This window comes from Jaculus jaculus, chromosome X, assembly GCF_020740685.1.
Source record: "Jaculus jaculus isolate mJacJac1 chromosome X, mJacJac1.mat.Y.cur, whole genome shotgun sequence".
NCBI classification, from domain to species: Eukaryota; Metazoa; Chordata; class Mammalia; order Rodentia; family Dipodidae; genus Jaculus; species Jaculus jaculus.
In genome coordinates, this window is record NC_059125.1 from 75,092,822 (window position 1) to 75,104,644 (window position 11,823).

General features: G+C 33.9%; 1 protein-coding gene across 1 annotated transcript in view; it reads left to right on the forward strand.

Moving 5' to 3' along the window:
• The window catches only part of LOC101608556 (dentin sialophosphoprotein-like), a 29,406-nt gene extending 17,936 nt beyond the window's left edge, over positions 1-11,470 (forward strand). The window contains exons 3-4 of the mRNA XM_012951458.2: positions 1,654-4,115; positions 11,373-11,470. Of these exons, the coding sequence (XP_012806912.2) occupies positions 1,654-4,115; positions 11,373-11,396 (2,486 nt within the window). The 3' untranslated portion in view covers positions 11,397-11,470. The remainder of the gene's footprint in view (positions 1-1,653; positions 4,116-11,372) is intronic.
• Positions 11,471-11,823: the final 353 nt, after the last annotated feature.

An 11,823-nucleotide genomic window follows, 5' to 3' on the forward strand; every position in this document is an offset into this window, starting at 1 on the left:
TCCTGCATTCCCACCAACAGTGAATGAGTGTCCCTGCTTCTCCACATCCTAGCCAGCATGGGCTGTGTTCACCTTCCCTGCGGGCTGTGCTCACCTTCCCTGTTTTTAAATTTTTTTATTAATAGTTTTGTATTCAGCAAATACAGTCAGTTTGGTACCATTATTATTTTCATTCATGACCTACACCCTCCCCTTGACTCCTCCTTGTTGAGGTATATGGGTCAAGCATTGTGGAGTTAGCCCACAGTTATGGGTAAGATAAACGTCTCTGCATATCATAACCCAGCATGTGACTCTGACATTCTTTCCACCCCTTCTTCCACAAAATTTCCCTGAGCCATTGTTAGGTTCATTTTTGGTCTGCTTCAGTGATGAGGTGTTGGGGGCCTCTGGGTCTCTGGCTCTCTGATCTGTTAGGAGTTGATTTTTCTCTGTATTGATCTTCTTCCCTCTTGTGCTGATATCCGGTTCACCAGGAAAATAGCACCATTGCATGTTTTGCCAATGGTTCATAGTTTCAGCCGGGGCCCTTTTGAGGTATGATGGGGTGGATCTCTCCTTAGGATCTACATCTATCTGAAAAGAAGAAGCATATTCTCCAACTGAGAGTAAGTTAGCACCAGGACAAATGAGATAACCCTTACTTTTTTAATAGAGAATTTAATAGGTGTAGGCCCTCTTGTAGCCCATGATTGATGGTAGCTTGATAATGAACAGTAGGCTTATGATTGGATATGCTTCTGACTTGTTTCCCAGCTCCAGCTATGGGCCTAGTACCACTGAGTGGATCAGTTAGCCAAATCAAGAGCAATTGGTTCCTCACCATGGCTGTGTACCACTATTGCACTTGTGTGGGCATCACATCCGGTTATTTGTTCCTAATTAGGTTAAACAATGTGTTGCTTGGACAGATCTTGGTCATTTTCACCCAGTTGTCCATGTAGCACCTTCTGGCACAAGACATGCTGACTGTCTGGAGACTGACTCTCTTCCAACTTCCAGCCATGCCATTACATTTTACGTGTCAACCACATAAGGTGTCTTCATCAGTAGGGTCTTACCACTAACCTTTGGTGGCTCATCAAGTACTCTGACAAAAATCTGTCTTTATTTTAGGAAACCTTGTAGGTCTCTCTGATCAAAAGCTCATTGTGGATGATAGCCACATGCTGGTACTGGGAGTTACAGGTCAGTGCCCACTAAGAAAAGGAGGAAAAAGATAAACTAATATACAAGAGCTAGAGAGAAGAGAAAGAGAGAGAGCAAGAGCAAGAGAGAGAGGGGGGCAGGAAGCTGTAGAATATTAAGGCTAGTCTTCATCATACCCTTACTTTTTATTTGGTAACGTTATTTCCTGAACTCTTATATAATGAGTGATCTTCTAAAGTATAAGCTTGCTGAATTTGAAGAGGATAACCATCTGAAATAAATGGTCAATGTTTCATTTTTATGTCTTAGCAAGCTTAAGATGACATCAACTTGAAAAGAGTATTTAGGGTCATGGCTTACCCTTGAAAAATCATATAAAAACTGTCATAACATACGGAAAGGAATGATATTTTCCTTTGAACAGTGTTATGCTGTAATGTGAGCAACAAAGCTATACTTCATTATATTTTTGGCTAATTTTGCTCATATTTTCTTTTCTATCAGTTTCCAGAATTCAACTCATGAGGCAGAGTGATGACAAGACTATGCGATTCAAAGAAGTCTCTCCAATTCTCAGCGACAAGCAAATACAGAAAAAATTAAAGGGAAAGTACAGCCCTAGCCTTTCTCCAGACTCAAGCACATTCATTGATAACAGAAAAGTGTCTGCCTATAAGCATCATTACAGCAAAAACAGATATTCTCAGAGTTCTCAGAATTCTGAGCCTCAAATTAATCCTATTAATCTATGTGCTGAGGATAAAACCTCTGATGTACCAGCACCTGTCTGCACTCCAACTCGTACAAGTCCTGAGCCTGTTGTACATCGCAAGACTCAAAGAAGTATTGCACATCCTTTGGATATGGGAAATCCAAGAAACTCCAGATATTTTATGGAAACAAATAAGTCCTCTTCTTATAAATGCCACATTAATTCAGATGATTCGGATTCTGAAAGTCCTAGACAGGTCCGTGTTTCCTTGTTTTCTAAACATTCGCTAACCTCAACAACATTTAGACACCACAAGACTTCTCGAAACACCCCTCTATCTCGATCCCTGGATCCTAAGTATCCTGTGGCCATGCGCTGCCTTCAGCACCAGGAAGATAAGTATTCTCTGAGTTCAACTTCTCATTTACATTGTGAAAGTTGTTCAGCTCTCCAAACTACCTTGGCTTCTACTGTTACCTGCACCCATCCTATGAACTCTCAAAATATAAGCCAATACCATGTCTGTGGCAACCTAGTTTCAACACAAGTAACATTGTCTGAAAGTGATGACAAGTTCAATCCTAGTGGCAAACCCCAAAATGAGGGTAGTTCTCACAATGTGACTAAACTTGTCAGGGCTAGAAATCTCAAAGATAAGTCTGATGCTAAAGATAATCCTCTTTCTGAAGATGAGTCAAACACTGAAGATAAATCTGATGATGAAGATGAAACAGACACTGAAAATGAAAATGATACAGACACTGAAGATGAAGATGATACTAAAGAAAAGAAAGATCCCAAAGATAAAACTGACCCTGATGACAGTAATCCTGAAGATGATAACTGTGGAAATGATACTGATGCCAACAATGGGTCTGATCCCTGTAGTGACTCTGGAAATACAAGTGGGTCTCATTCCAGCAGAGATGATGACCCTAAAAATGGAAATGACCCTAACAGTGAAGGCAACCCTAAAAGTGGAGCTGATCCCAACAGTGAATCTGAACATGCCTCCATCAATGGTGTTAACTTGAATTATAGCATTGACGAAGGCACATGCACCAATAACTCAGACAATGCATCTGGTTTTAGTAAGACTATTTATCAAAATGCTACTTCTGACTCCAACAGTGGAATTCATCCAAGATACACCTCCAAAACCCAAACTAAAACTGTGCTGGACTACACTTCTGCTTCCAATAATGGTGCTGGCCCTAAAACTGCCACTGGCCTAGACAGTTATAGTTGCCCTAAGAATCTTAGATCAAGTCCAACTAGTCTTAGCCCAAGAAGGAATGAGATTCATTTCAATAACAATTTTAGCTCTCAAAACAATAACCATGTCCATCCAAATGATCCCAAACTTAAATATAAGGCCAAATGCAGTAATTCTACTAGTCACAGTATTATTTGTACTAACAGAATCACTTGCCTCAACTTTGGTACAAGACTCACTAGCACTGCTGGTCACAACCACCCAGGTCCCATCAAATATTACTCAGATGTAAACTATATCCTAGGATTTAAACATGGGATAGGATCTAGCTTTGAAGTCGGCCTAAACTATTTTGACAGAAATAGCTATGTTGCTAGGCCCAGGTCTGCAACTATTCCTATCAATGCCACTAACACCAGCAACACCATCTGTAATAGTGGTGCTATAAGCTTTAGAGGTACCCCTGGAAAAATCTGTGCCTCAGATACTAACCATATCCCTATATTTACACATATCATTAGCTTCACAATCATCATCAACCCCAACTATAATGAAAGAAATATACACAATACTTATAATTCTCTTGGTAACAGCAATATTAATCTGGAGCTAGAAAGCATTTCTAATTGCTCTATCCCTAAAATGTGTTATTGTTTTTGTGCTGGCACAAGCTCTAATTTTACTACTGATTATTTGATTATTTCTAAATTTTACTGTCCACCTCAACTTGGTAGAGATTATAAAAATTTTTATTACCAAAACTTTGGTGCTAAATACAAAGATTCTGCTGGTGGCATGGGCTCTGTTAGTTCTAGGAATTCCACTGGATCAATGTGTGCCATTGATGCCAATGAATCTGGCCTTTTAAAAGATTTCTCCAAGATCCAGAATTCCATTGGCATCAAGAATCCTGCCAGTTTAGAGATTTGGTCTAATCCAGACATTCAAATCCCTAGTTTTGATGTTATAGCAGAAGCTGACCTACCAGATCTTGTGAAGTTTTCTATATCATCAGGTGCTGTGAATCATTTTTTTAAGGTAAGTTTATATAAATACACATTTCAAATTTATTCTCTATTCCATATAATTCACAATATTAGATCACTTAACAAAATTTGAATTTTTAGTTTACTTCATGGTATATTCAAACTGTGGAATAGAGGAAGCCAGGTATCCAATATTATCTCTTTGACACCCGAAAGCAAATAATGTCATTTTTTTTATAATTACATCACTAGTGACAGGTGTACTATTCTATTAATGATTGAATAGCTCATAAACGTAATTCTATTCACAGACAAATCTAGTACCTTTCCCATATCTCCTCTCACCCATATATATATCTTGGCCTTGGTTATTTTCTTTGAAAGAGGTAAGTGAAAGGAAGGATTTTTCAAATGCTCCAGAAATACCATGAATCAAGCTGTTTATCTAAAACCATCTTTGAGGCATTTGGTCATAATAAAGAGGCTGTCTATCTGTAATAGCCATAGTATTCCAAACTCTCATTTGAATACATAACATTTGAGTTATTTTTATGAATGATGTGGAAGTAAAGACTCCCTAATATTCTCACTTTAATAAAGTAAAACTTTTCTACTTTTAACACAAAATTTGCTCTTAATTTCTCCTGATAAAATGTGAAGGTATGTTTTATCAAAATGTTTCTTCTAGCATTCTGAACTGCATGGATAATTAAGATTATTAAGTATTTGATAAGCTAATTTTATATCAAATAATATCCTTTGTGAGAAAACTTTACCAACATGTCATTGAGGCAAAATTTATTGTGTATACATTGAATTTTCTCTCTTTTATACTTCATTTGATATGGTAAACAAAATTATAGTATTTCTGAACATATATGTGAAATACTTTGCTTTCTACACAATTAGTAAGTCTACTACTGTACAATTAGAATGTAGATTCAGGACTGGTGAGATTGTTCAGTGGTTACAGACACTTGCAAGACAGTTCAGCCTAGATTCAATTCCCTAGTACCCACACACAACCAAGTGCACAGTGTGACACATGTGTTTGGAGTTTGTTTGAAGTCGCAAGAGAACCTGTCATGTCCATATTCTCTTTCTCTCTTTCTTTCTCTCTCTTTCATAAATAAATAAAATATTTTAAAAATAGAATGGAGCTTCCTATAGCCAAAATGGAAATACAATATTAATATCTTCTTAATGCTCACTTTAATAAAGAACAGTTTTAAGCATTTTTCAAGAGACAGTACCTGCCTGACAACAACTATGATCACCAAGTATGGGTTTACAGTTTCTCCTTATGTAAGCCTAAAAGTAATATTGGCAAGTTATAATTATTAAAAATAATTGATAAGAGTGTAGGGTTATCTACTGAAAAGGAATAAATCGACATGAGATGAAATGAGGGCCCCTAATACAGGATGGCAGAACAAATGTAGGGTGAATGTGGAGAGCTTTATGAGATCAGGGTCTGAGGCACTTGGCACCTAATTGATTTACATAATGAGAGCTGGAAAATGGAGGCTCAATTGTGACAGAGAATGAACTGAAGAGCTTTAGAGATAAGAAACCTACACTCATTCTTTAATTTCCTAGTTTTATAAATGCCAGTAATCCATCCTGTCCATTCTTTTGCTGTGTTTGTTTGTTTGTTTTTGTCTCTGGTAAAACAAGATCACAAATACCTGCAAATTAAATGAAAAAAGTATACAATCTAGACAGTGTGGATTGTTATTAAAAATAATCATAATAATTGCTAAGATAAAAATCCTTAATATTAGAAAATGAGATGTTTTCCAGTTACTTTTCACAAGTGAACTTACTTTTGTAGTAGTGTAGAATTATGTTTTTATGTATTTGATATTTATGGCTATATGTAATTGTAATTTTTAATTCAAATCACATCACCTAAGCACTGTGAGTCCTAAATGGGGATGCCCTCAAATGAAACCTATGTGAAAAATAGACTACAGTGACATGAAAAACAAATTCTTCAAATGTAGCATATTGATTTATACATATAAAAATGAGCTTTTACAAGCTGGAGAGATGGCTTAGCAGTTAAGGTGCTTGCCTATGAAGCCTAAGGATTCATGTTCATCTCTTCAGGTCCCACATAATCCAGACACATAAGGTGATGCAAGCACACAAGGTCACACATGCATACAATATACGGATGTGTCTCAAGTTCAATTTCAGTGGCTGGAGGCCCTGGCATGCCAATAATCACTCCCTCTCTCTCACACACACACTTTTTCAAAAGCAATGAGCTTTTACTGGAATATCTACTCAAATACAGGGCCATATAAACATACTTTCCAATATTTTGGCTAAGACTAGACAATTAACATATATTCAATCAATTACATAATTTTCATTGGAGATGAACAGAATTTCAAAACAAATTATGAATAACTTTAAAATAAAACATTTTGTATACCTTCTTTAACAAAACTTTTTCAGGGACAATGGATTGTTTCTTATCCCTAGTTCATTTCGGGGCTGGTGATGTAGCATGGTTAGTACATTGTTTGATCAGCAGCATGTATAAAACCCTAGGCTTGATCCCAAGCACTGCATATACCAAACATGTGATTACACACCTGAAATCCTAGAACTTGCATTGTGGAAGCAAGAGGATCAAAAATTTAAGGTCATCCTCTGTTATATAGAAAGTTCAAAGCAGTCTAAGTTATATAAGACCCTGAATCAAGAAGAAAAGGAAGGAAATTTAGTATTCTGGTATTTCCCTGTTTCATCTAGACTCATACATGTCCACTGAAACCAACTATAATTGAGAGAATCAGAGTGCTTTCCAGGCAAACAATTAATGAAATGAGAAAACTTACCTTAAGGGAAATAAAACTTTTCTACTAATCAAAAATCCTTCAAAACAACCAACCTAACACCAAAATATATTCTTAAATCACTGGCATCATATTCATTAGTTCATTAAAATAAGCATTTAATAATTAAAAAGAGTACTAGGATCAAAAAATAGAGAGTAAGTAATACATAATTAACTCCCTCCAAAGAGCTCATGGTCTATTGACCATAGTAGCAAATAATGAGTCATTTGGGGTAGTAGCTATATGAAAACAAATGAAATAGCTTCTTACTGAGTTTACAGAATGGTTAAAAATGTTTTAAATGTTCTGTTCATGTCACCAATGTGCTTAAATTAGATGAAATGATGTATGTAGGTTATTATTTTGTGCTGCAATATTTAGAAAGATCCTAATTCCTGAAATTAATTTTAAGATTAGGAGAAATATTACCTCAGTAGTAAACAACTACTACAACTAGTATCACTTAATTTTTTGGACTTATTTGAAGTGTCAATGAATTGCTCGGAAAGTTATTTAAATTCTTCAGAGGCGATAAAATTCCATATCTAAAGGACTAAATAGTTACTCAATGATTTAATAAGTTTAATTTCTTACAGACTTGACTGTTCTTGGAAGAACTGCACTAGTGCTGTTCAGAAAGTTGGCCATTTTTTACGACAGAATTGATGAAGAACAAAGTTATTCAGTAACAATACTGAATGAAATGATAGTTTTATATATCCTATTATACAATAATATTTAGATTTCTATGTATAAAATATAATTATTTAGTTTTTATATATTTATATAAATATATATTTATAAATGTAGAATTATATAGGTATTCCAATTAATGAGTTTCTGGAAATAGCAATCAGTTGTGTTCTTTTTCAACAAAGTTCCCTTAATACTAATAATATTTGCTACAAAAATTAAACAGAATCCATGTTTTTATTTATATATATCTTGGATACCTGAGGAAGTCAACTAACAAGCCTTCATTCAGCAGAGCTTAAAGTTACAATATAATGTTTTCAAAAGAAATACAGACTGAAGTGGGCCAAAGTAGTTTAAATTTGATTTTAAATGGCTATATGTTTTGTACCATTTTCTTCCAAACCTTATAGTCATGGAGATGCATTAATGAATTTATTATTAGGCTTAATATTAATTAAAATAAATATTATTAAATCTTAATATGTAGTCAGTTAAATATAGTATCCACATATTTCTGATCAAACATTGTTCTTTTAAAATGGCTCCTTAGTTAAATATATTCACATAAAATAACAACTCTTCCATTCCTTGCTATTTATGAGTATGCTATATTTTCTTACAGTGGAAGATTTGTTTGGAGATGTTCAGTCTGAGATGCCACAAAATCATCTCTTGTTCAAAGATATAGGCAACTCCTTTAAGGTCTGTTAATTGTTCAACCTCTCTACTATCCCTCAATGTACCAGGCAGTCCCATAAAATGACACATTTATATATCAATTTCATATTCCTTCATATTACTGAAGTGTTTCAGTGGTTTAATCTTGATGTGTTACTTGTCAGATAATAATGATTTTTTTCTCCTTTGTATTCTGTTTTTATTTCTGTTAGAAATACTAGGATAAGGAACCTAAGACCTTGGTCAAAATAGACAAGTAATACACTATTTAGTCATTTAGTTGTAGCCCAAACCAAGAGAGGGTATTCAAAGAACTCAGTTGAATAAATAACTTGAATTTTCTTTTTGGAAATAATGTGTAAATAATCTCAAATTGAACATGACTAAAATGTTCTCCCTGAGAGGAATTCTGGGAAAAATAAATGACTACTAGAATTGAAAGATCTCCTTCTAAAAAAATGTAAATTTTCACATGGTTCTCTTAATAATGTTGGAAGAAAACAGTCATTAAACTGATTTTTTAAAAATCAAGGTCTCTCACAGTGCCTAGTACTATCTTTCTTAGGCCGTTATAATAGGAGGAAAAGATGATGAAATCAAAATAAAAGAGAAACTAATGGAGAGAGGGAGGAGATATGATGAAGTGTAGATTTGTGAAGGAGAAAGTGGGTGAGGGGAGGGAATTATCATGGTTTATTGTCTGCAAGTATGAAATCTGTCAATAAAAAAGTCAAAAATCAAGGTCTCAGATTGAATCCAAGCTTCTCCCTCTATATGAATATATCTATCTATCTGTCTGTCTATCTATCTATCTATCTATCTATCTATCTATCTATCTATGTATCTATGTATCTATCTATCTATCTATCTATCTATCTATCTATCTATCTATCTATCTAATTTTTAAGTCAAATGCTAACCTAAAGACATAGGTCAGCAATACAATGTGAATCAGTTGGTCGAAGCTCAAAGAAAGGACGATCTTTGTTATTCCCTGTATTTGTAGAAAATCTCTGTCAGTGACCTTTTTCTTCAGGAAATTTAGAATCATGGTTTTCACAGTTGTTCCCAACCCAGCCCTCTGGATGGAAGCAACACCTCTAGACAGGTAGAAAAAAATCAAATCAATTTAAGACTGTCATAGAGTAAATTAGGAAGCTTGTAATACTATCACTCCAAATCATAACTTTTACAATTAACTAAAGAACCTTTTATTTCCCAAGTATAAGATTTCACTAGAAATTTAAATCCAGAAAATATTTCCTGCAATAACCTAATGTCATTATGCTATATTCTAAAGTTGCCAAAATCATTGAAATCTGCTGTCGTCTTCAGCAGCTGTATCTGAATATATTCTATTTTCTATCATCAGGGGAATAAATATGAGTTTATAGTTTTTTTAAGTTTTAAACTCTGAGTTTGAATGTCAAAGACTATATTATGTGCATAATTATCACATAAGAATATTAATAAAATTTCACTTTTCTCTCATGAATCATATCAATAATCCTATAGATATCTGCTGAATTAAGTAAACTATTTATTGGATAGGGGCTTAGTATCTAATATAGTATAGCTCCCCCACTAAATGGAAAATTGGGATAACAATTTACCAATAGCAAAGGAGTATATCAGAAGCAAAAAGAAAGGAACACTATAGTTATGCTACTCCTATTTTTATCTCTTATGCTCAAATACATGCAAACACACATGAATACAGTTGAAGACTCATATTTTGCAAAGTTATAATACCAAAAACCATGTTCTTTCTGTTAAGAAATTCTCATTTTTATCACTACTCTCTCTATTTTCCATTTTCAAGTCAGTCTATGTCCCTGTAGTTTCATTCTAACAGTTACCAAATAATTCTCAACTGACTATACTACTATGTTGATTATTCAGAAAACAACCTCCCAATATACCCGCACTACCTACATTTTAATCCATCACAGAGTGTCTATACAGACATAACCATATACTCATGTGCACAAGCATGCATCACCCACAAATATAGCCACACCCATGGTCTCCAGATAATTTTGTTTACTTTTATGTTGCATTAAGGTGCACTCTCACTGACATTTTAACAGTGACTTTAAAAAGAAAATAGTTTCAATACTAAAAATTAAATTACAAAAGAATTTCTCAAGTGCAGGTCTTCTATAAGTTGAGAAAAATCTGCATTAATTCATACTTGCCATCTTAGTACTTCCTTAATGCAAAGGTGGCTAGTAAAGTAGAATCTGGAGAAAGAGCAAAAGGGGAAAAAAGCAAGAGGGCTATTTCATACTATAAATGCTATACTGCTAATAGAACCTGGTTACAGATACATAGTGATTGATAGTGAAGAAAGAAAATTTCAATATAGTCCCTGAAATGAGAATTTCTAGGTATTTGTGTTAAATTCCAAATGTGAAAAACATTACTTAGATTGCTAATAGTGAGAGTTTTAAGCAAAACAAATCATAAAAATCCACTAGTATTATTTTTACTGTTTTATAATACTCTTGAATACAAATTATCAATTGACTATGTGTCACAAAAAAAGTAAGAAATGTGATGTTAAAGTAGAAAATGGACAAAATTGGTATAAATCTTCAGACATGTATTTAACAATAGAAAATACTTACAAAGTTGTGTACTTGTTATTAGCCTTTTTCCAGAGGCTAAAACTAAAATATAGTATAGTCAAGTAATTGTTTATGATCACATAGCTACAATGTAATAATCAGAGCCTATACATACAATGATAATTTTATATAATGAAAATAGCTTGCTATTATAAGTGCCAAATATAATGAACATGATAGTAACCTAATATACTATACACTTACTTTACAAAATGCACATCCTTGTCATCCAGTATTAGTAATTTTAGAGACAGTAGTATCCCTGTTATTGTAAGGAAATTAGAGTAGCTTCTTAGGCAAAAGTTTGATCCTTTCAATGTTTCATTATATCCTATATTTTATTAAGTAATTTGTTTAAAGTACTCTTAAGGATGAATATAATTTTGTTTGTTTGGTTGTTTTTTTTTTAAATCATTTTTAACTCCCTAGTTTCTTTTTGTCCTATTGTTGCAGCTCAGCCTCCAGACAGGTAGCTGACTAAACCTTGACCCTTGGTTAATGAAAAGAATACCTTGAAATGGAAAAGGCAAAAATCACAACTAAGAAGGTTTTGACGATATGAACAAATAACTTCGAAAGACTGCCGAGATCCCGGGGCAATATTCATTTCCACATACCTTCCCAATTATATTACCATGTTTTTATTTCCTTCTGTGTTCAAAAATGTTGCTTTAAACTACTTTGTAAAAATTTCCCCCTCCATCTTCTATATTTCTGCTACACTACAGAGTTAAAGAAAGGACATACTGTAGTCCTGTCTAACCATCATAAAATTATTTTGTATTGTCAATGACCAAAACTGCAGACATATTTTCTCCACCAGAAATTCTTTCATGTAAGTCCCTGTATTCTGAAGGTGGACTTAACTTTAAAAATTTTATGACAGACATTTTAATAGTGTGAT